We start from the raw sequence: 25,420 nt of genomic DNA, 5'->3' as shown, positions 1-25,420 counted from the left end.
GCCAGTTTATAAAAATGCGTTTGTTTGTTTGTTTTCTAAAGGGAAACGTGCCAGTTTGATGCTTAATATAACGCAAATTATTCAGTATATTCTCACCATGTTTCCCAAGATACAGGCCGGTCTAAACAGATAAGTCTTCTCCCAACCGTCACTGGGGTTTTTCTCTTTCATACAATCGCAACAGGTTTTACGCAAATATGGACAACCGTTGTTTAGAAAGATATCGTGCGTCTCGCAAACGTTTCAAGGGAGAAGTGTAGGTAAACCTTGCTCGTTCATTGTTCGTAAAAGGTTCACATTCACACTTTCCGAATATCAAAGCGCTGCATTTCTTGTCAAAAACCAATTTAAAGATCGATTTCGGTGAGATGCATGTTGTATTTTGCTTTCATCTGTGCTTCCGCATCGGGTTATTTGTGGAGCGAGAGGCTTTTATATTTTACGTGCACCTAATCACAAATGTATGTCAGTACTCTCTGTTAACAGGTTCGTCTGTTCGCGAAGTGTTCCGAGTGAAAGATATGTTTCTCTAGTTGTTGAACTGCTCACGGTCTAATTCGCGCGTTTTTCAGCGGTGACAGTGGCGGATTATTGAAATAAAGTTATTCGGGGCGATCTTTACTGAAAAAAATTCAGCAATCGTGAACGCCAGAACTTGCGTGGTAAGTAATCGTCAAATAAATACGTTAACAAGATTTTGCAAGTTTACCAAATTTAGGAGGTATACTGTCATCGCAGAAGTTAAACGCAGTTATTGAAGGGACAACCGATTTGTGTTGCGAAATTCACTGTTTCCATTTAAGTGTTTTTCGTGCAGAAATTCTCTGCACAAAATCTGACCTAACCGGAAATGTTGCAGATGTCGAGTTCTTGAAGCTGGTGCAAATCACAGAGTTCCGAAAACGAGAGGTTATGCTTAGAATAGTGTCCGACTTCAGCAATGACAACATCCCCCCTAGACACATTAATGAGAAAACGTAATTAGTGCTTAATAGGTGATTGACGCTTACGTTTGCAATTATTGCGCAAAATTCGACGTCCACCACTGCTGTGTAGCTCATTCACCTAAAATGGTCTCAAATCTCTCATGTTTATTAACCTCAAACAGGCCTTGCAGAAATGGAAGCCACGAGCACGAGAACACAATGAATGTCAAACTGCGCCTTTCGCAGTTGCCCGTTTTGTCTAGGCCCACATGTTGCACTGTTACAAGGTTGAAATCTAACCAGTTAGCCCAAGTGTCTACATCATGAACATTTTGTGGTCGTTTGTATCTGAGAAAGTTCGAGGATTACGGTCAAGTTATTGCGGTTGGAAGTTTCTCCCTCACTGTGCATTAACGTTACACGGCATCCCCACCACTTCTGTTCCTTGGAGCCATTTCACCAATTTCTTTGAAACAGAAGCATTATGTTTCCGTAGTAACAAACCACTGACAAACATTAATTTTCCCACCCTTCTTAGTGCTTAATGAATATTCAGGGTTTATTTTAATATACATAGAGGGCAGCTGGGATATCATAAGCAGTCCTTTTACACGACATGACCACGAATTTTCCGAACAAGATCTAGCCGTGTACTCTAAGTGTGATCAAATCGTGTATTGTAAAATATCAATCTTTTCACACTGTGGGAATCCGATTTCGGTTGGAATGCATGTATGTATATTGTGTATGTGGCTTCTCTCGCTGTGCTGCAAGTGTAGCTAATGCCTTATTTACAACTGTTACTCAGGCGATGTCAAGGCGTGACAGCGCAAGTGTGATTTCTGTGTACTTGTATTTCCACCTTTAAAGCCTTCAATAAATCACACTCACACTCACTGTTTGCTGCTTTGGCAGCGCTTGATCTTTGCTTTTTCCTTTCTATCCAATCTGTACCTGGCATGAAATAGTTTCTGGCATCACCTGAAGCACTGTTGTGTTGCGGTAACATATAGTTGAAAAAAGAAGAAACTTTTCAGGCGATCCCTGCGGTTGTGATTTCATTTACTACGGCTGAAGTGGGCTCTCAGAACAAGCACCACCATCTACTCGACGACAAATTGTGATTCGCGTGTCGTCGTTTTCTTCATCTGCAGTATTGCCTGTTGTGGAGTGAGAAACACATGCAGAGGCAACCACTCGGAGTTCATGTGCAGGGCAGGCGTCACGAAAAGAAAGAATAATATCGAAAAGCGCCAACGCTGCACTTTAGACCGACTTACAACATGAAGGATCCTTAAGGGTGCATATCGGTTTATAGCTGACGCCCGTACAAAATTAAGGGCGTCATAGTGTGAGCTATAGACAGAAATACCATGAAGGGCGTAAATCGGTCTACAGTGTGCTCAGTAGCGCATGGTAAGTGCGTTCTGTTGCACATTGTCGCATGATAAGTGCGTTTGAATACCAGGAGCCGTACAGTACAAAGCCCAGTCCTTGCCTGGCCTTGCAGCGAAGATAAAGCGCTTAATAAAGTGGCCTGACGACAGTAGTCGGCGTAATCGCAAGACCGGTCTGACACCGAAAACCAAGTTTCCAACTTCTTAGAAGGACCACTGTACCTGCTCAAAAAAGCTTGAGGAAGACAGTATCATGGAAACTGGGAAATCTACTCCCACTTGAAAAAAAAAACGCTATATCAAATGAGGACGGGTGTTTAACCGGCGTTGAAGCAGAGTAGAACCATCTCAGGACGATGAATATCATTACAGCTACTTTAACCTGCTGCAGCTTGAAGGTTTCACGCAGTGAAAGCTTGGGTGAACGTAAGTTAAAGTAATTCCACATCACACGTTTTATCGGCTTCTCTGTAGCACACGGGTGTATATGCGAGGATTAACCGTGATCACCAGTGGTGAATCTGCCGGCGTACTTGAGCACGAGTTGAGCGATTTGCTTGATAGGGTACGTCTGTCTAATAAATGAAATGTACATAAAATTTTGCTGCTCCTGTATTGCGAAATGTCTTCTGTACACTGTTGGAAATTTTTTGTGAGAGATACAGAAAAATATGGCAATTTCTTGTAACACATACTTTTAGTTTATGAAGGTAATCACGGTCACTGACCAAGTCTGATGAATAATCTGGCGTTTGGGAACCGCGTACGGTTTCCTTGTTCACTGATTTAGGCAGGAAATCGTGTTTGACAATTTAGACAGACAATCTGTTGCCAAAGAAAAGAGCATGTAATCCCGACGGCTGCTAGAATCTCTAATCATTCAATCGACGCCAGCTGCGATGAACCGGACACCAGGGACTATGCCTGCCGTTTACGCACGTTCGTTACGTCACGTGCTGGCTATATAAGTGACGACGATTTCCTGTCTAAATCAGTGAACAAGGAACCCGTACGCGGTTCCGAAACGTCAGATTATTCATCAGACTTGATCAGTGACCGTGATTCCCTTCATTTCCATGTCTGACCAGACGAACTTTTGTCGAACCCTTGATTATGTTACCTGTAGTTTAGCTTGTGCTCTGTCTTATTTCGGCACAATCGCCTGTTTATTGCTTTTCTGCAATTTTTACACTTTCTTCCGATAAGGGGCTGAGCGTTTGCACCCGTAATAAAGCGTGAAATTCTGGGATGTGCTTGTAACAGGTCATACATGTAGAGATAAGCATGTTACGTAGAACATAGAGATATGACCGATGACGAGAGATGTTGTACCAAGACATCTGGCACGGCGCGGCACCATCCCCTCAACAGTATTCGCAGCATGACTGCGACTGCAACTTAGCTAGAGAGAGAGAGAAAGGTATCTATTATAACAGAAAAGGTGAGAGGTCGGCTTGAATCAATGTTCTGACCTGTTACTTGGCGTTGGGGGAAGGGTAAAGGGTGTAGAGAGAAAGAATAGAGAAGACCTTGATTACGAGGATGAAGAACTCGGTGGAAATCTTTTACGCCCCAAGGCTCTTCAAAGTCTCTTGTCCAGTCCGCTCTCATAAAAAAATTTGTTGAGAGCCTCCAAAGTGAAAACGTACTACAAACGGCCATTCACAAAGTCGAAAAGTATATCCAAGGGACGGAAGTCAAATGCTCCCCGAGTAAGTCAGAACTACTCCTTTACCAGCCCACGCGCAGAGGCATGCCACCAAAGAGCTACACAGGACCCCGGGAGTACGAGGAAATCGGTCTGTACACGGAACACGGAAACGCAATCCCTTAAGTAAACAAGATCAAAATCCTCGGAATGGTCATTGAGGCCAACAGAACTAACGGCGAAACCGTGACGAAGATCGAAGGCAAAGTCACCAGCGCCACGAGTCTCGGAGAGGATAACCAACAGACACGCGGGCATGAAGGAAGAAAACGCCATTCGACTGATCCACTCCTTCGTTGTCAGCCACATCGCCTACGTAGCCGCGTACCACAACTGGTACGTCGCGGAAAAGAACAAGATCAACACGCTCATAAGTAAAACGCACAAGATGGCTCTGGGCCTCCCGGAATCGACGAGCACCGAGCTCCTGGCCCAGCTGAGCATACACAACACTCTGGAATGAATAGCCGAAGCACAACGCATCTCGCAGCCCGAACGCCTGTCGACTACCGCACGACGGGAAGGCACATTATGAACAAGCTCGGGATAACGTACCACAACCAGCACGACCAGAAAATGCAAATCCCCAACAAAATGACAGACACCGTTACGGTGGCAAACATCCCAAGAAACGTGCTCCCCGATTACAGCTGAAGGAAAAGAAAGGCTAGAGCCGAGGCTCTGCCTCGTTCATTCGACAGGGAGAGAAACGCGCGCTTTGTCGACGCAGCCGAATATCCGAACGGCCAGAAATACGCCGCCGTATAGCCATCGACACAAACTACAAAATCAGAATCGCATGCAGTGTTTTTACACCAAACATTCGAAAATATCAGAGCAAGCAGCGATCGCGCTGGCCCTCACAGACCAGGAATGCGAAGTCGTACTAAGCGACTCGCAAACGGCAGTAAATAGTTACGCCAAAGGTAGAATTTCCAAGGAAGCCCTGTCCATTCTGGCCAAAGCGGGTAGATCCAAAACCGCGAGCTCGAGGATCGTATGGTTCCCTGCGCACGTCACCACGGAAGGCGACGCGTTCCCGAACCTGACCGAGACGACACACCGGACGGCCCGGGACATGACCCGCGGCGCCGAACAGGGCAACGCCTCTCGCACGACAGCGAACACTCCGCGCAGAACGGGACAGGCTCACTAGATACAATGACATAACCAGTGCATATCTAAACGCCAGAAGGATATACCCACCGCCGATACACCCAAATTGTACAGGAAGCAGGCCGTCGCCTGGAGACAGCCCCAGACGAACACCTTCCCTAATCCATACCGTCTGAAACGTATCTTCCCAGATAAGCATCAGGACGACACGTGCAAACTGTGCCAGGAAGGACCAGCAACACTCAAACACATGCTGTGGGAGTGAAATGTAGTTATAGGAAGGATGGCATTTGCTCCGGAGACCCTGTCGTCGAGGTGGGCCGCGGCTCAGCGCAGCTAAGACCGCGGAATACAGGCGTGGGCAGTCCAGCAAGCCCGTGAGGCGGCGTTGAAGCAGGGCCTTGACGTTCCCCCGTGGGAGACCTGAGCCCGGGTCGCGTTAAATCTTGCCGGACGTTTAATAAAGTTGTATCTATCCAACCGTCCATCCATTCAGACTATCAGGCTGATGACGAGGATCATGCGAAGGTCCCAATAGAATCTTTTCAGTTAATTGTCCAATGATAAACTTTGACATGTTTGTCAGCGATTGTGTCTGCACATCTAATCGCAGGCAGATGCACAAGAGGTGTTCTGTCGTCTCAGGAATACCGCATTCCTACGAGAGTAAAGGCAGGGAGGTCAATCAGACGAGCACCCAGTTTGCTACCCTACACTGGAGGTGCGGAAAAGGAGAATGGAAAGAGGAAAAAAAGGAAAGAGTAAGCACTGAGTGCGTGTCGGAGGATGTACAGGGACTCTGGCAACTAAGACCACTTGGCTCGTGCCTATTAGGTCCATCACCTATACTTGCGGGGCTGGTGAAGCTGCAACACACAAATATTAATTGAAGATTGTAAAGAGACCAGCAAATGTTATTTCGCTCACAATATTTATTACATTTTCACTTTACTGTATGGAGACCAATGCTGTTGAAATGAAGAGAAATTATGTCAGGCCATTTCACAGAAAAAGGCCATTTCTAAATTTTTTTTAGTAATTTCTCTTTATATTGTCATTTATCTTTACATTCACTTGTATACTGTAATGGCCGACGGCGGCAGAAAGGAACACGTACGCACCTTCCGACGCCTTGTTGTGGTCTTCCCATTGCGTGTACATGGTCGCACCACAACCATTAAAGGGCCCCTGAAACGGTTCGGACAAAGAGTACAGCTTAAGTAGAACATTCGCACCACAATTTAAGTGAAGCGTTACGTATTAACGGAGCTACAAGCGATTAGAAGTTACCCTCCTCCGTAGCCATGCTTTTCCTCCTCAACTCGTTCGCCGAGCGAGCGGGGCTAAGCTCCGCCTTCACTGGCTCCGCGTCGCGATGCGACGTCACATCATCCACTTCCGGTTGTTTTGGAGCCCGCCCCCGCCCGCGCGAGACCTTTCCGCTAGCCGCTTGGCCGTCGACTCCAAGCGAGAGCTATCGAAGCAGCGTGCGTTTCGAGCATTCTGTCGTTGCGCCGAACGTGTCTGGTATTCCGGTAACCACAGGCAAGCTGGTCATTTCGGCGAATGACCGGAGGCATAAACTCAAGCTGATGAAGGAACTTTAGCGTAGACGTACGCGAGCGGCCTGGTCGGTCGCACGGTCCAGACACTTGTTGGCGCAGCGCATAAACAGCAAAACAAAGCGCTAATTTTGCTCTAACCAAGTGTTAAACATTTTAAACATTGATAAAAACAACGTGTTGATGATTACACTCCTGCGAAAAATACGCACCAGCAGCAAAGAATACACTTCGTTGCTGCTACGGTGTATGGTTAAGCTCTGTGCCACCAGGTGGCTGCACCATGCAGACCATTCACATTTTCCCTTCTGCTCATCTCATGGCTCATCCCGTTACGGCACAGTCAAGGGGCCAGACCCTGTCCCCTTGCGCTTACGTTTGCCCTAATACCGGACTCGCGAAGCACTATTGCGTTAGTAATCTTCCGGTGTAAAGTGACGGCCACAAACGCGCAAATCCTGGCGCCGATCGGATAGCGGCAGTCCGATGCGCAGCAGCCAGTTCGCTCGTACGCTGCCTTGCAGAAGGACACGATGTCGCAGCTTGACATATTGCCAGTCGCTATGTTTGCAGTCCACAAGGCAACAAAGTCGAATCATAGTGCTCGCGAAAAGACTGAGACCAACTCTGACCGCAGAGCTCTCGTCAAAATGGAGTTCGTTGTAACACAAGGAGACAACACTTGCTGTGTGCCGGAAGTGCCTAAGTGTACTGAAAAATTGTTCTTGTGCACTCTTTACCTTACTTTCTTTTTACAAAAACAACTTAACTAACATTCCAACTATTACGAAGATCATTTATTTACAATAAAGTTGGAAAAATTATCGATCACGCGCCCTGGTCAGCCAATCGGGTAGCTCGCCCCACTGACGTCATATGGGTGATTTCGGTCATATGGGTAGGGGCGGCTTAAAATTCCGCCGAGCAGTGTGCTGCGATCGGCAGCTATGTGCAGTTTTAAAGCCTTCTAATAAATTACATGCTTTACGCGGAGCACTTAGATGTGCCAATTAATTATCAGAAGGACCTAGGCTAACGACTCAGTACGTTTGTAGAAAATCGCCAAAAGCGTTTCAGGGTCCCTTTAAGCCGTTCCAGCACGTGGCGCTTCCGAGAGCTCCGTGTCCCTCGCCTCCCTACCTGGACGGGATGGCAGCGGGAAATAAAGCGCTGTCACTCGGCCGTCATCGCTCCCACGGGGAGGTCAACGGGCTTCCCCCGTAGCAATGCTCGTACGAACCAGGAGAGGCGTTTTATTGGGCTGTTCAAACAAGCCTGCGGGTCACCGCCCAATGCTTGCGTCGGCGATTGCGTAAATTCGACATCAAGGGTTTGGAATAAAATCTTCACGGAATACTTTTACGTTATACGGCCCCTGTTTTTTGCACACAGCACTCGTGCCGTCAGCCGAAGGCAAGAGGCATACGAGCAGATCATGACGGTGCGTCCACTTGGAACCAGTCGCTTCTTTTGCAAGCAAACACACTGCCCATCTGTCGCCTCTCTGAAGAGACCTTCTAAACCTTAATTCACGTGCGGCAAACCGTCGTCCATAGCTTGACAGCACGGCGACGACGACGGCAGATGCACGTCTCGAACGGCCGCATAATTGATATTGCAATAAAACATAGTTAGCACGAGGACTGCAGCAACAAAAGGTAAACGAAACAAGCATTTTTAGTCTGCTTCGTTTCAGAAGACCACGTATCAGAGATCACTTGGCCTGGCGAACCTGCAAATACCGAATCAATTGCAAGGGTTAAGAGAATGCTTCACCTCAAAAGCTCCTTTGTCCGAATATATGGGAACGGAGGAGTCTTTTTATGCAGGACACACCACCCCGGATTTCGTAAGGCTTACCTCACGAGAAGAAAAGCTTGAATTCTACAAGCTGTGGGGCGTAACGTTTTTTATTTATGCCATCAATCCTTATTTGTAGAAAGTGCCAAATATAGAATAACTAAAGCATCGTGTTTGCGGTTCTATAAATAAAAAAATATTACAATTTTGTGTACATCTACCGAAAGATATAAAGTCTGAGCAGGAAACATGGGAAAGTTTTAAACATTGGTTGCATGCTTATGCTTCACATTTCATTGCTTACGATGCAGAACATGGCTGCACAACATACGGCCCACGGCAAAACTGAGACTTCAACGTTGTGCCTGCGCTGGCATCAGCGCATGGCCACATACGACAAAAAAGACCGTTTTCTTTGTCAATGGAATACCCAAAATGAGTTTTCAAAATTTTAGTTTTCAGTAAAATAAGATCCTACACCTCGAAAATTTAGAAAAACACCGGAATGCCTCAGATCGCACTGAACAATTTAACAAGAACGCTTTTCTACGGCTAGCGTTGCTTCTTAGGAGGCGTTCCTGCCGTTACGTCCTGCACGAGAACCGTAGTTCGAGGCTTTGTATTAGGACACAATGAATACCAAGCCACTTGTCAACGAAACGTATTAAAGGCATCATAATAAGGTGATATAATAATGATTCGCGAACTGATTTATTAGCGAGAGACTGTCAGCCCTATTTACAACGCCGGGACTCGGTTGCAGGTATATCCACGAACTTCTAAAACACTGTAAGGGCTCAGGACGCAACGTAATTCTGACCTTTTCGCCCTTAGAACTGGAATCAACCTGACCGGCAGTGGAGGCATGACAAGCCAGGAAAGACAAGGAAAGGCGTCGGAGTTTTCGCAGAAGCAGCCCGTGACATTACGGTTGTTGATGGGGGATTACGCTCTATCATAAAGTAATCAGGAAATAACCATCGCCACATTTGAAAACTTGTGATTAACCGCCATTACGCAGGAAAATGCATGACGTCATGCCCGCTTCGTCGAATGAGTGGTTCTTGTTCTGGTAGGGTATACTACGTTAATCTTATTTACTGTTACTGGACGTACAGTGTCGCTTTGTAGTTTTGAAAAAAGAAAATGCGGGAGACCCAACGAGTTGAAATCTATCTACAGCGAAGGTTTGTGTCGAAGCACTGCTACGCGCACGCACGCACGCAAGCGTGCACAAATTATACCGATCCGTTTGTTAAGCGGAGTTGCTAACTAATGGCGAGTACGGCGGGCGCTTTGAACGCGTCATGGTTTCAGAGGCAGCACGCGCATATCTAGGTATAGCGCAATGCGAATGCATTCTATCAGCAAGAAGCGTTTACTTCCTCGTTACCATGCAGCAGCTAATGCGTGGAGGCGTGGGCCATCTGGTGGTGTTGCAAGGAACCCGAGTGGCGCGCGTACTACGCTGTGATTGGCCAGGTGGTAGGTAGCAAGGGTCGCAAAACCCGCTTTTTACGCCCATGCGCGTCACATTGCTTAAGACGCCAATGGCGCGCACTGGGACATGCCTGTACCAGTTTTGTTTTTAGACTCTACTAAAATGTTCAATTTCGGTGCAGTGCACATGTTTGTGGACGGCGTCACGCAACGTCTGCTTGGCGCTTCACTCACAGCGACCGCTTCGTGCGGCCAGCCATACGTCAGATCCGCAAAATTTAGTATCAGTAGAAATTACTGCATTAGTATGAAATTACTGCTTACACAACTATTCAGGGAAGTTGGATCTCAAACGGCGGCCAACAGCACTTGCTCTCAACGTAAAAATTAAGTTATGGGATTTTACATTCCGAAACCAGAATCTGAATATCGAGGCACATCGTAGTGGAGGGACCCCTGAAATTCGGACCTCGTGGGGTTCTTTAACGTGCGCCTAAATCTAAACACCCGTGTGTTTTCGAAATGCGGCCGCCGTGGCTGGGATTCGATCCCGCGACTTCGTGCTCGGCAGCCCAACACCATGGCCACTAAGCAACGCAAGAAAGACAACCGCCTTTCTTGCAATTGGAGCGTAAGTATATACCAGAATAGCAGTGGTTTCGGGATTGGAAACAGACAAACGCGGTATGCACGTATAGGCCTGCACACAAGAAAGCCGTCCACGTGCGAAAGACACGTGACCTACGCTTCAAGGCTAACGACTGGCGCAGCTTGAATCCTCGAAGCAACAAGGTGGGCTACAAAAAGCACCTCTGTGGAGGCACATGGTTAATGTTGGCAGCCTGTAGTTTTTGAACGTGCACTCAAAGCTGGGTACATGTAGGTTTTCTCAGTCCGCCCTCATCGGAAGGCAGCCACCGCAGCACGTAATGGAACCCGGTTTCTCAGCAGAACCGCCGCAGACAGGTGAAGGCAAAACATGATACTACGTTCAGCGAAATAACCTGTGACAGATACTAGCGAAAATTCCTCGCCGTCCTTGTATGCCAGGAGTGGTGTCTCGTAATATCCATTTATTGTTCATTCGTTATCATCAGTGACGCTGGCGTTATCGGCGGCGGCCGAGGCCAAGGCCAAAGTACGTAAGATATTAACTGGATCATTAGGAAATAAGGCAAATGCGTGCGAACCGTTCACCATCCCCCCTCCCTTTCCCCCCGCGGCATCTGTTCGGGTGCTCTCGTACACCCGAGCTTTGCCGCACATTTAGTGTAATCGCGTCGAATCTACTTTTTTTTCAAGTCGTCTCGCTCACAGCGTGAACCGCAGACAGCGCCCCGAACTTCATCGCGTACGCCCTCACTGCCCTAACCCCTGCCAGCGACCACCACGCTTTGTCGCTCCTCCAGTACACTCTGCGCTTCCTTATCTCAAGATATAAATGGGCGGCGTGCTTTGGCGCATAGGAGGCTGACAGTCCCGCCATTCCGCGTCATACTCTTGCAAGTGCTTGCGAACTTAGTGTAACGGTGTAATCCTATAGACCGTTTTATTGAGAGCGCCGGTATTTTGCGATCACAGCGCCATCTATCGTCCGCCGCCAAGCTCGTATGCGCTCGAGGGAGCATGGCGAACGTGTTGTTGACGACGAGTGGCGAGTTTTCGAGCTTTGCTGAAAGGTGTCAACAAGTTGTTTGGATTGGGAAACACCTTAGCATGTTGCCACTAAGCTCTTAGCTTCGATATAGCCGTAATATAATATCGCAATGGACATAGAGGCGCCCCCGCAGCTCTGCCCGCGATCAAAATAGGAGCCAAGTCTGAACATTGTCGATAGGTAACGTACACAAGTAGCTTAACATTGTATACCTAGCCTTGAACTCTATTGAGGTATCACTCAGGGGACAACAATCAGAGGTGCCCCATGTGTCATGCGGTGTGCCGCACGAGCTTAGCCCAATCCAGGTAACTGCGAAGCTCCGAGGAATAACGTTTTGCTAGCTTTCGTGCCTCTATAATTTTCACGGCAAGACTTTCTAAACAGTGTTTGTCAGGCCCCCGGACATCAAGGTTTACAAAATAAGGAACTGTAAAATAAATCGACTGAAAGGGCTGTTAACATGGATAAAATGAGCTGATTATGGTAGCTGACAATATGTCACGATCACTCTCACGCGACACGTTGAAAGATTATGCGCACTCTTTTAAGTTTCGAGTAGTGCTTGTACGTGCAAGGGCACATCGCCTACTCGAGAGAGTTGAAAAACGAAAAACTACTCTTTGCAACAGCAACTTTATTTTGTGCAATAATACAGCGCGCGATGAGCGGGGTCGACAGCCCGGCGGTGAGATTCGGAAGCACCGTAGAGCCCGTGTGAACTATAGGGCCGGCTGGCTCAAGGTGGGCATGGCTTTGGTTACAGAATGGAAAAGAACGCACCTTCATTTCTTATTCGGCGTGTGCTGTTTTCATAACATGACTTCGGTCAACTTCCGCCAGAACGTTGCTTGCCAAGCATGATAGCCTAAGAACACGTTTGAACAGAATAAGTTGAATGTGCGTGCACGAAGAAATAGTTAACTTCATTCGCAATAGTTGACCGACTCGAATACGCACCTTTCTTTCATATCCCAGTCTGATCATGGGTACCCAGTTCCGAGTTCGTTGTCGAGCGCACACTGGTAACAAAACCCTCCGAACATACGCGCGATGGCATCAAGTTCTTTCTGTTTATGCTGGCGATACACAGCGGACGCGTCACTGTTATCGCAGCGGCGGTGTCCACGAAGTCGCCGCGGCTGGAGATGCACTTCAGCCTTGCTTCCGAAAGTGATTTTTGCAGCAGAATACAGCAGAGTGGTATACCGTCGACCTTGAGACATATGAAATCGCAAAAATGCTAGGCACACCTCGTTAGAATCGCACTAATTCGCCAATAAACTGCTGCCTTGCCCAGCTGCCGCTGGGAGGAATCCGCATATATCAGTGCGAGGAGGAGAGTGGCCCGGCGCGCTGGTTCGAGGCTACGTTCCTCCTCGCCGATAAAAATCTATTGGTCCGTGCTCCCGTCTGATTGTGCGTGTGCCTCTGTGTGCGCGTCTAGTAGAGAGCTGTGTATCAGTGAGGTAGGTCGGCTTCCCAGCGCATGGTATCGTTTTCTCGTGTGGGCATTCGTGCATCGTCTTGGTGTTGTCGTATCGCTGGCAGCCTGAGTACGCGTTCGAGGTGCACGTAAGTATAAGTTTCTGCCATTCTCATGAGTCATGCTCATCGGCGTATTCACCCCACAGCTGTTAAATTTTTTGTATGTGTTCCCGACCCTTGAGCTGTGTTCCGGTGAGCTCCGTTAGCTGTGCAGCGCAAAGTACCGTTTTCTCACGTGGACTTTCGTGCATCGCTTTGGTTTGCGTGGGTTTTGCTTTGTAGTTTCCACCGTGCATACCCGGATGGCGTGGACGCAAGTATAAGTTTGTGCCCTTCTCATCACTCCTGCCGTCCTGCTTATTTTAGCCACAGCTCTTCACCTTGGCCCCACATTTCTAGACCGTGGATTTCGCTATAGTATAACTTCTTCCAGAAGTGCATTTACGGGGGCCAGTTGATATATGACGTCAATGCATTGTGTAAGGTTGCACTGCGAAAGTGGCGCACGGCAGCCAACACTCACTGACACACGAAAACACGTAGCGCGAGGTACAGCCGGGCACGAAAGTCTACGGGACAAGGGTTTCACGGCCTGTGTTAATGTCTGGTTTGGTAGGGCATGACGCTTTTGTTTTAATGGATCGCTGTGTAGTGTATGAGTTTAAAATCAAAACCATGTGTGCTCCCAGGGTTTGTAAAAGTTCAACTTTCTCACAAATGACATTTCCCGTAAACTTTTGCGACTGACTCTGCGTGTTCGACCGTTGTCTTCGTGTCAGTGTATTTGTGTATGTCACCTTACCAGTGCAACCGTGCAGCATAGTCTCATACGTTCTGCCCAGCTACGAAGTTCAACTTGAGCAGGTTAAGCATTTCCAGCGATACACGTAATACGTTGTAGGTTTATTGCTCGTGGTTGAGTGCTTTTGTGTCTTTCTAGAAACTCTTCAGTTCGTGATGTGCATATTGTTATCGTATTAGGTGTAGCAGATTGTATGTGTTATGTAGAGTGAGGGTAGCACGGCGATGGGTCAGACGCTATGGGGTTCTGCTGTTGAGCTCGAGATCGCGGTTTCGATGTCCGGCTGAAGCGACTAGTCTTGAGAACTTAATTTTTTTTAAATTAAAAAAATCGTAAGCTCAAGCACTGCGCTTTGGGTGCACTCGAGCAAAAACCGCAGGTTAGCTAAATTAACCCGCAGCTCACCACTATTCTGTCAACCCGCTATGCTGCTTTGATAAATGCCTTGCTGTTTAAGGCACGTTAAATTTCAACATTTCTTTAACGTAGTCGTGGCTATGGTAGGCCTCTGCGATTGTCTTTGCCAGTAATAGAAGACGAGGCTTGTGTCTTTTTACTTAAAAGCTTGGGGGAATATGAGCCTGAAGGGCAGCACTGTTAGACATAACTTTTGCATGGAAGTGTAGCTCCGTTTCCGTGTGTGCGTGCAGGTGCGCTCTCGATCCCTAGTATACCGTCCTAAATAAGCGTTAACCAAGGGCGGCCTTTAGGAGAACAAGTATTTAGGCCCCGTTCAACAAGCGAACCGCAAAAACGTGCAATTAAGTCCGTAAAATAATTTCCAGATGCGTCAGGATATACGGAGAATTGCTAGAGCGATGTAATCTGTTCAACGTGCATGAACCACGTTTTGGACAAATATTCCTGTGCTAAAGTGTAAAGCTCCAGCGTTGCGTGCCTAAAATGCCCGCGAATGTGTTACAACTTGTGGTGCAGCCCTGTATTGTACCGTATGCTATCCTTGCTGCACAGCATGCGAACTGCAAGTGAGGGCGGTGTATTGTCATTCTTGCGTACCTTTTTACGATGTTTTATTACTTGCTTCCAAATTGTGGGTGTTTTCACGCACGATGTGCTAACTGGGACTTAAGCGGATAGCACGTTCCGACCTCTATTTTCATTTTATTTTAGCGTTCTCTCTTCCTCGTTTTGTTTGTTTGCTTGCTTGTCTCTTTGGGCCTCCCATTCTCGCCATGCACTGTTTGCCGAAGAAACAAGTAGTACAGTCAGCATCACCTATGATGCCAAGTTGCCAAACTTTCCTTCAGCTCGTTCTACTCTCCGAATCGGAGGAACATGTTTATATGTCGTTTGATGGATGCGCTGCGAAGGAATGGAACGCGCCACGTTGGCTCGTGCTTCGCCGGAAAATAGAGTGCGCCTTCGCGCAAATAAACGTTGCCACATGTCATCAATAGTAGTGGGCTCAGTAGAATTATTGTTTAAAAGTAGGTATAGAATCTTAAGGTTCCTCGAAGAAGTTCCTGCAAACGAACTTCTTGCCGGCGCAGACCTAGTGCTAATTGATAGTTCCATGCTGCTCTATACGCGAAGCCGTGATACATACAATGACCTCCGAAGTGTCTTTGCAGGATAAATGTTCGGAAAACACAGACGACGCACAGGGAATTTCAGACACCGTAACTTTCATAGCTACGCCATGGTCGAACGTTCCGAACTGTTTTAGAATGAACTCGGATGACACCCAGTACTTGAATTTTTGTACTATCTTTAATCTCAGATGTGAATATTAAGGAACATATTGCTTGTATTTATTAAAGGTTGATCGCTCTTTGGCAGTCATCTGTTGAAAAAGCATTACATTTCCTATAAAGTAGAAGGAGTAGTAAAAAAAAATTCTAGACTGTGAAGCTTTATCGCTTAATCACAAAAGAATCTACGAACATCAGTACGCCTACTGAAATATTAGTACGTGCAGCAACACTGGGGCAGACGTCTTTGTGTTTGTTGTGAGAGATTTATCGTGATTAATAATAAATCTGAAACAGTGGTTAGGGGCAGTGCCATTGAATGACCTGTTTCTTCGCATCGCAATGCGGTCTCTATGCATTGCGCTTTGATGTGCTTGCGTAAGCGTTTTCTACAAGAAACGCATATCTTTGGGTCTAGAAAAGGAAGCCTCTCGTAGTTCTTGAATCTTAGAGGTCGTCGCACGAAGTTTTTTCAGTTCCATTTTAGCATCAGTACAAGGTGTGTACAGATGTGTCTTAAAGGGCCCCTCACCAGGTCCAAAGCAAATTTTGGGTATACTCTGCAAGTTGTTACGTGTCCCCTAGGGAGCGTTCTCCCGCAAAAAAAAATTTCAAATTGCCTGAATAATAGCCTACACAGATATATTTGACTGCCGCGAACCCATGATTTTGAGCAGGCGGGCTCCACTGCCAAGCAACACGCTCTCTCCACTCGCCCCGTCCAGCCGACCCAAGTGAAATTCGTTCCCTGAGTTCTCCCATACCGGACCTCGAGGATCGCGGGACGAACACGTCACGGGCCCCGCCTTCATTTTTTTCTCCTCGCTTTCTTTTTCGACGCTGCGCACTTCCGCCGACTGCGTCGCGCGCTAGCTGTTGTCTCGTTCGCATAGCGCACGATTTTGTGCGCTGTGCACAAGGAAACACGACTAGCGGCATAATTCAGTGGTACACTAATACTGAGGCAGAACAAGCGGATCACAGAACATGATCACGCTCCGGAACACGGTAGAAAATGGCATAGTTGCGGTATCTGCACACGGGACAGCACGACAGTGGGAACAAGCAGACGAAGCGGAAGTACAGTGCTCACGGAATGAAACGCCTCAATTTAGGGCTAATTAATGCCCATGTTTTCGTTTCCACCGGCTGCAGTTCGTGTCACATCGACGTAATTTTGGTGCCTACACTTAGATCGAAGTCCGAGTCGACCAGATTCGTAGCGACATGACGTCGTACTCTCGAGTTCTCTGCACATATGGAGGGTTCTACCAAATGCTCGCTGTCGCGTTTCATTCCGTGAGCACTGTACATATCTCTTGCTTCGGTGCGAAGTAAAACAAAAAGCACGCAGACATTCCGTTTGTGTGGTTTAGTATTTCTCTCAAGTTCAGTTCGTCAATTCAAGGTACGAATCGTACAAATAACATATGTCTTGAATAATTCTCCAAGTCACGTGTCACCACCAGTGACGTCACACTGCGGACACGACTACGTAGGCGCATGGGCACGACTACGTTACCATCTGGCTTGGAGCGCGACGCCGCGAGGAAAACAAAAAAGCGGCGTTCGGTTTGAAATTTCAAATATTTCCGCGGCGCGTAGCGATGTAATACTTTGCAGACACGATCGTTATCACGCAATGTTTGCTCTGCGCTTGTCAGCTCAAAATGGCCAGACCTTGTGAGGGGCCCTTAAGGTCAGGCTCAGTTCCAAGCGTCGTTGTTGACTTTCTTGCCATAGAAAGAAGGGACGCTAACTTCCGTTTCCTTAAGGAACTAAGCAAATGCGGAAAACAAAAGCATGGCAAATCGGTTTTTGTTTAGTATCATTCGACTTTGAAGAGAAAAAGCAATGTTTAGTCGTTATTGCATTTGTTGGCTGTCCTATTTACCGCTGTTAGGTCTGATGACAAAAGACGTCGTCGTTGCCCGGAAACTCCTTAGATGTGTATCTACACAATGGGCCCGCGGCATTTAGTGCTCCCCATTCGCTGGCAGTGCAAATTGCTGTACCATATGCAGTCGTCTCCAGGATGTGCGTGTAGCGTCTTTGTAGCTGCTGTGTATGTCGCCCTGTGAACGAATGGAACGTCATATCAAAACTGTGTTCGTGAATGGTGACCGGCTTAATATTATGTTAAGACGCCCGTCTTACGGTGGCGACTTCCTATCGCAGACAGGCTGGACCTTCGCTCTCCGTTAGATCGAGTGACAGCCGACGACGGGGAGGACAATGCCTGTGAGTGTTTGCTTTCTTTATTTACAGAATTCCTATGTGCTTAACGCTAGTCCCTTTCGCAAGAAAGAGCGTTGTAGCGTTCTAAATCTCTGAGACTGCCGCATCGGCACCACATACGGCTGCATGCGTTTATTTGGAGCCCCACTTTTAAACTGACAATGTTGCTGCCAGCACTGTCGCTACCCTTGCACGTCTGCGGTGCTTCGGCTTTCAGTGAACCACAACACGCATAGCTTACACGCCTCGTGGAGCGTTTTGTTTATGCAGACGGAAACTTTACAGTGAGATCAACTTGCTTGGCGGCCAATTCCGATGAATTGTTTAGAGACGCTTCTGAAAGTGCCGACGTCGTTTTGCAGTTGAACTTGGAGAAATTCCTGCAAAGCGGCGATCACGCCGATGTGGAGTTCGTCGTGAAGCCGGAAAAATTCGACATCTCGAAGACCTTCAAGGCTCATAAGCAATTACTGGCCTTGAGTAGCGAAGTTTTCGAAGCCATGTTCTACGGTCAGCTTGCCGAAAAAGACACCGTGGTTATCACGGACCTCCACCCTGATGGATTCTACGGCCTTCTCAAGTGAGTATATTTTTGCAGCCGTGTTGATGAGCCGTCGTCACAGGCATTACCCTACTATGCATTTTCGAATGTCGCACGGACCCGACCCAGCTAAGATCCGCGTGCATTGTTTGCGACGAATAGGCGAGGCCTTTACCGAGCGCTCCAGTGTACCGGCTATCTCATTTCTGATTGTTGTAAAATAGTGCATTATTTTTTTTTTTGACAGCGAAGCTTCCGTGTGACTCAAAGCACTGAAATACATCATGTGTGTTTGGACGGTATTCTACAAAAAATCTAATCTGTCGAGAGCTTTATTCAGGAAGTAGGGGAAATGTTACGGGTGATAATGCGGGCAAACTTGGTGTGTGCGTTGTTTCGGAGATAAATGAAAATTGCTGAAGTTTCGTTGTCGGCCTTTTAACGGGCGTTATACAGTTTCCTCACTGCCCTGTAAGCACCAAAGACGGCTGGAGTCTCAGATTTGGACAAAATGGCGGCAGTATATTGGTGACATGCACCGAAGCATTGATACTTGTAGAGCGATTTCGTGCATTGTAAACAATTAGCACTAGCATTCTCCAAATTTACATGCGTTATACGAGGCCTGTAATTAGTTTTTCCGGTGCCCTCGGTGAACTATGCGTTGAACTTATATTTCGTTGAACTAGGCAGCATGCTGTCCATGACTTACGATAAATGTTCAGTTTGATTAAGTAAATTACAGCCTGATACAAAAATTACTCATTCAAGTGTTTCGGAGTGTCATACGGCCGCTTTTCGCGTTTCCCATAGTGTCAAGAGATGCCTACATGACACAGTGTTCACATTTGGTGGAGCTTGTGAGCATAGTAGTTGTAATGTCTGGGAAAAGTTTCACGTAATGAACGGAATGGAGTAAACGAAGCAGTAATGGCAACCCAACTGCACGGATTGACCGACTCCCTAATGCTCCCTGGCTCATCGGGGATCTTTACTTGCCTATAGCGAAGTCCTCATGATGGAACCGCCTTTTCCACTTCGACATCGTTAATTACAAGGAAATTTCCCGCAACTTACTGATGGATTGAGTTTTCGTTCCTATTTATGTCATCCCCATTCGGCATGTTTGTCGAACTTTTGTTGCATACGCGAATTAGTTAGGTATAGCCGTTTCAGTTGAAGTTCTGTTCGTGCCTGTTGGCGGCAAGTTCTTATCATCGTTCCGTTTGTCTCGCATTTCTTTTAAGCGAATGTGATTTTTCCCGGATTCCACTGTACTAATAAATGTTGTATGACTTGAAAATAAGGATTGAATCAAAACGTAATAGTAATGATTTATACTTTTACGTGTGAGTATGTTATGTGAAAATCCGCAACTGCAGAAGAGAGAGAGAGAATGAAGAGGAAAGGCAGGGCGGTTAACCAGATATGAGTCTCCGGTTTGCTACCCTACACTGGGGATGGAGGATAGTATTTAGAAAGATGACAGAGAAGAAAACGCTAAAAAAGGAAAAAAGAGAAACACGCACACATGGAGACACACACACACAAAAGGCGTTCCAGTTAAAGTCGTTTACACAGAGCGGTAGATCGCATAAAGCGCAATAGCGCTTGCACGGGCTTCTGCTGTGACGGTAGGTCCTTTCGATGTTGGAGAATTCTTTTTTCGGATAGCGGTTGGTCATCCAATTGGTCAAGTTCGGGGCGAAGGTTTGCCCTCTGTGGACTGTACTGCGGGCAGGCGCACAAAACATGGCCAACTGATTCTTCATGGCCGCAGTGGTCACAGGTTGGGGTGTCGGTCATCCCTATGCGGAATGCACAGACTTTGGTAAAGGCGACACCCAACCAAAGTCGATATAAAAGGGTGGCGTCTCTACGGCGGAGCTGTGATGGCGCTCGAAGACTTAGTGTGGGATCAAGTGAGTACAGTCGCGTATATCTTAAATGTGGCTCATTCCATTGCGACGCGGTGCACTGCCGAGCAAGTAGGCGGAGCTTTCGTGCTGCGTCTGTTCTAGAAAGAGGAATTGGGACGTGGCGCTCCTCAGTATGGGCTGAGCGGGCAGCGTGATCCGCCCGTTCATTGCCGATAATCCCGCAGTGACTTGGAAGCCACTGGAAGGTTATTTCGTGGCCTGCATCATTTATATGGTGTAACGTCTCTGTAATATGCAATATTAGTTGTTCGTGCGGTCCGCGTCGTAAAGGTGACAGTAGAGACTGTAGTGACGCCTTCCAATCGCAGAATATTGTCCACTTGTGTGGCGGTTCATCACCAATGTGATGAAGGGCAGTAAATAGCGCTGCGAGCTCTGCTGCCGTCGATGTTGTCGCGTGGGTCGTCTTAAATTTGATTGTTGTAGCTTTCGCTGGTATGACGATTGCCGCTGCGGAGCTGCTTGGAAGGACAGATCCATCAGTGTAAATATGCGTAGAGTCACGGTAGTACTCGTACAAATGTAGTAGCGTGAGCTGTCTAAGGGCTGGTGATGATAGATCAGCTCTTTTCGAGATACCAGCTATTGCAAGGTTAATTTTTGGCTGAGTGAGGCAACATGGAGGGATCAAAGGTCTCGCAGGCGGAGTGAAACAAGCTGGCAATGATTCATCATATGCGGTTATCGTTTGGCTGAAAGATGTGTTTGGTCTGTCCACTGGTAAAGAGGCTAAATGATGAAGAGGAGTCCTGGCTAGATGCCTTATATGGGTCCTGAGTACTTCAATTTCAATGTGGGTCTTGGCAAAGTGGTCTCTAGCGACTGCTATCGTAGCCACTGTTGAACCACTCTTGAGGCAGGCCTAGACAGATCCGGAGCACTTGACCCTGAAGACTTTGTATTGTGCGTAGATTCGTTTTACCTGTGTTGTTTATTGCTGGCAAGCTGTATCGCAGAAATCCTAGAAAAAGCACCCTGTACAGTTGCAACATGGCACTTGGCGACATTCCCCCGGTCTTGGCAGTGAAAAACTGGAACACGTGGCAGATGGTCTGTCAACCGTTTTTTCACGTATGATACATGTGGGCTCCATGACAAGTCCTTGTCGGTTATGACACCTAGAAACTTGTACGATCGGACCCGTCGTATTATTTGGCCATTTATCATTACACTGTAGTTTGCCGTGGCTTTGCGCGTAAATGGCACTAGCGCGGATTTCTCGGAGGAAATTTCCAGGCCTCTATTACGGAGGTAGATAGCAGTTTGTGTGGCGGCTCTCTGAATTCTCGCTCGCAACTGTAGGCGTGTTACTGCAGATGTCCATATGCAGATGTCATCCGCGTACATCGATAGTCTGACTATGGCTGGCAGGTGCTCAAGGAAAGCAATTAGTGTTAGATTAAATAAAACAGGGCTAAGTACACCGCCCTGGGGGACGCCGTGGTAGCTATAATGTAGACAAGTATGGCCTCCCTCGGTGCTTACAAAAAAAGGATCGCATGGATAGATAGCTCCGTATCCATTGAAACATCCGACCACCCACTCCTACCTCTGCGAGAGCAGAGAGGATGGCTTCATGCGTAACGTTGTCATACTGTAGGAGTTGAGGAGGACTTCGGGAAGAAACACTTGAGAGGTTTATTTACATTATGTACAGTGAGAGTCAATTAACAGTCGTACAGTCATTACGGGCCGGCAGCAACTCGGACGCTGCGGCCCGTCGCAAGAAGTTCGAAAGAGACGAATCAAGGAATGGTCTAGGAATGCTCTAGGAATCTCTGCTGCTGCTCCCGGTCTTCGTCTTTTAAGCCCTTCGGTCTCGATAAGACACGTAACGTTCGGCCAATGGGAAAGCCCGCTTAGGTGACGCCATTTTCGGCCAATCGGCGAGCCCGCTCGGGCGTCGTCATTTTCGGCCAATGGTAGGCGCCCGTGCGATGGAGTCACACCCGGCGAAGAGAGTCGCTCCTTGGTCCCCGTGCGGTCTTGCCTTGCTGACTTGCAAAGTGCCGTCCCCGTAGAGGGTAGGGGGCGATGCCGCCAGGTTGTCACGGCGCATTATAACCGTCTTTCTTCGGGACCCACTTTACCCGCAACAGTGCCAGGACGGAAGAGTCCCTTCCCCTCACTTTCGGGAAGAGCCAAGCAGTGATTAGCTCCACCGGCTGCACACGAAGTGGGGTCCGCCAACTTGTTTGCACGTGCCGTGCCTCAGGAATGTGGCATCAGTGTTTCTGCGCTCCTTAATTAGCTGTGGTGCGATTCGATGTGGTCTGGGGAACTCGAAGTAGGCTCAGGAAACGGCCCCGTATCTAACAGCTCGTCCTCGCCCCGGAAGTTTGGAATGGCCGGTGAACTCAATTCGCTGGCCATGAGGAACGCTGAAAGGACCTGCAGGGTACTGGTGTCGAGTTTCGTTTGACGAACTTCGGGATCCTGGGCCCTGGTGAACATACGTCAAACAAACAAACAAAACAACACAGCGCTGCACCACGCTTAAGCGCAGGTTCTTCATCCCTGACTCGCCAGGCTATTACTGAGTCAAAATGAACCCTGATCTTTTATTTCCCCAATTTTGACAAAGCAGTTCCAACCACCTTTCAAACAGCTATCCATTTCTCCCCGAATGCCGACAAGACCAGAGTGCTATTGTTGTAGCAACAAATAATGAACACCTCGCGATACTACATGTTTACAAAAAACGCGTCTTTTAAATCTCGAGCTTCTCAGACAATACATAAACAGAGCTCATACCTTACACCGACTACCGGTTACACCGGTTACCTACTGTGACAATATTGAAAGAAACTTAAATCGCGAAAATTATCCGAGTGCTCAAAAAATAAAACCAAACACTTCATTTCTACGGAAGCGCTCTTGGCCTCCTTTTCCAAATGCTTACGACTGACTCATACTTTGAGCCGTACTCGAGGGGGTCGCAGTCCGAAAGCTAATCTGGCTAAGGAGGAACAACAAAAGGGCTTACTCACTATCAGCTCCCCCGAGACGTTACAGTCCCCTGCCAATTTGCGTCCTGGCGCCCCGCTTTCATCATGACCTCGATTGACCGCGTCGCTACTCCCCACCTGGTCTCGTCTTGCCACCTTGCGCTTCTTCGTACAGCACGCTGAGCTTCGAAAAGCACTACGGAACGACGAGGAATTTAACTGTCCCGTGCCCTTTGTCAGCGTCCGTGCAGGACATGCTTCTCGGTCCCCCTTCGACCTGTGGCTCGAACGTTTAGGATGCGTCAACATCGTCAGTGACGACCGCACCTTTCTTCTCCTCGCGCCCTGCCCTTTTGGGTCTCTCGCCGTCTTTGGCGGCGCTACATTAGTCACCGCATTCCTATCTTTAGGGCGCTTCTTTCTGCGGCGCTTTCTCTTGGAATTCCCTTTTATGTCGCCTTCTGGCGTCTCGTGCTGGCCGTTACACATTTCGTCGGCCCGGATCGGTCTCTTACCCGCACAGTCTGAGTGATTTACATTTAAATCAACACTCTCCCTGCCTCGACTGGCGGACAGCTCAACCGACTCCTGAACAATGCAGCAGGCTTTACTCGAGTTATGCAACTCGCACTCTTGCGAACTGCCCTCTACTGCATTGTTCAGCTCACGCTGTGCATCGGCACACAGCCCGTCGGTATCGATCGCTGTCTCACGAGCACAGGCCGAATGATTAATAAGTGAATCATCCCTATCTAGGCTATCTAGACTATCTAGAGAGCTGCACCGATCCCTGAACAATGCAGTTGTATTCTCTTGAACTACGCAGTTCGCAATCCTGAGAATTACCCTCAACTGCATCGTCCAGCTGGCACATCACTTCGGCACGCAGATCTGACTCGACATGGGTGCTCGCGTCTGTCGGGTCAGCAGTGCCCTTTTCTTCGCTAGCAACCTCGCCAACATTACAAGCGACGCACACGCGCGGTAACTGTGCCAATTTATTCACAGCTGGCCTAGCTGTCTCTACAGTGCTCTGTCGGCACAGCACCTCGTCCCTCTCACTGCGGCCTTTAACGGCCTATGTGTCCACTAAGGCATCGTTAGCAGTCACCAATCAATGTGCAGCCAATCTCACAGGCAATACGTTTTTCGTCGGCTTTTGGCGAAAATCTGCTAGATACATTCTCATTCTTTTGCTCTGTTCTGCCTACAGAAGTTTCAGATAGGCGTTGTCTTTGTTCCTTTAACTGCTGAAAATATTGTATCTGTTTTTCCAATGCTGCTATCTCTTTCTCGTGCTTTTGCTTACGTTCGTGATACTCACGTTCACGTTCATTCTCGCGTTCTTGACGCTTACGCTCACTCTTACGTTCACGACGCTCACGCTCCCGTGGTTCTTGTATCACCTCCCAAGCAAGCTCAATGCTTTCATCATCAGTGCCACAATCTTGAATCGCCTTTATGATAGCTGGCGTTTTCATCTGTTCGTCCGCCTCAACTCCCAAATCGTCGCACACCAACAAGTCTAACCTCGTCAACCTTCTAAGATCCATGGCAGCTGCCCCGACTGTTGGTTAGAACTGCCTTCCTTAATTAATTTGTGCAAACACACAATGCAACAAATTCCCGATTCCCAGAACTATCAAAATGAACACACAACATTTGAGTCTGGCGAATCAAAAGGAAAAAAACCACGCGCTCATTTACGGTTGCAGCACCCTGCCATCTGGTTCATTGATCCGCTGTTCCCGGTTCCTCAGGGTTCCCTGGACGAAGGCTCTTTTTCGCTGTTCCGGGTACCTAAGGATTTCTCTCGACGAAGGTTGATCCGTAGCGCTGCCACCAGTTGATGCATTTAGAGGCGATCCCACCGCTGCCACCAGTTGTAGGAGCTGAGGAGGACTTCGGGAAGAAACACTTGGGAGGTTTATTTACATTATGTACAGTGAGAGTCAATTAACAGTCGTACAGTCATTACGGGCCGGCAGCAACTCGGACGCTGCGGCCCGTCGCAAGAAGTTCGAAAGAGACGAATCAAGGAATGCTCTAGGAATCTGTGCTGCTGCTCACGGTCTTCGTCTTTTAAACCCTTCGGTCTCGATAAGACACGTAACGTTCGGCCAATGGCAGAGCCCGCTCAGGTGA

The 25,420-nt window shown here is 47.8% G+C and overlaps 2 protein-coding genes across 4 annotated transcripts in view; one reads left to right on the top strand and one right to left on the bottom strand.

Annotated features, from left to right (window-relative positions):
* The window catches only part of LOC139047961 (BTB/POZ domain-containing protein 6-like), a 190,520-nt gene extending 177,643 nt beyond the window's left edge, over positions 1-12,877 (bottom strand). For both annotated transcript variants that reach the window (XM_070522174.1, XM_070522173.1), the window contains exons 1-2: positions 12,567-12,877; positions 6,269-6,335 (exon numbers count right to left, since the gene is read on the bottom strand). In XM_070522174.1, the coding sequence (XP_070378275.1) occupies positions 6,269-6,335; positions 12,567-12,577 (78 nt within the window). In that variant the 5' untranslated portion in view covers positions 12,578-12,877. The remainder of the gene's footprint in view (positions 1-6,268; positions 6,336-12,566) is intronic.
* Positions 12,878-13,035: 158 nt separating this feature from the next.
* The window catches only part of LOC139047959 (BTB/POZ domain-containing protein 6-B-like), a 34,709-nt gene continuing 22,324 nt past the window's right edge, over positions 13,036-25,420 (top strand). The window contains exons 1-3 of one of the 2 annotated variants that reach the window (XM_070522168.1): positions 13,036-13,181; positions 17,791-17,849; positions 18,209-18,426. In XM_070522168.1, the coding sequence (XP_070378269.1) occupies positions 17,844-17,849; positions 18,209-18,426 (224 nt within the window). In that variant the 5' untranslated portion in view covers positions 13,036-13,181; positions 17,791-17,843. Of the gene's footprint in view, positions 13,182-17,786; positions 17,850-18,208; positions 18,427-25,420 lie in introns of both variants that reach the window. The other variant, XM_070522167.1, reaches the window with a different exon arrangement.

Source organism: Dermacentor albipictus, chromosome 7 (genome assembly GCF_038994185.2).
Source record: "Dermacentor albipictus isolate Rhodes 1998 colony chromosome 7, USDA_Dalb.pri_finalv2, whole genome shotgun sequence".
NCBI lineage: Eukaryota > Metazoa > Arthropoda > Arachnida > Ixodida > Ixodidae > Dermacentor > Dermacentor albipictus.
Note: the sequence above shows the minus strand (reverse complement) of the source record. Positions and strands in the feature narration are given on the sequence as shown.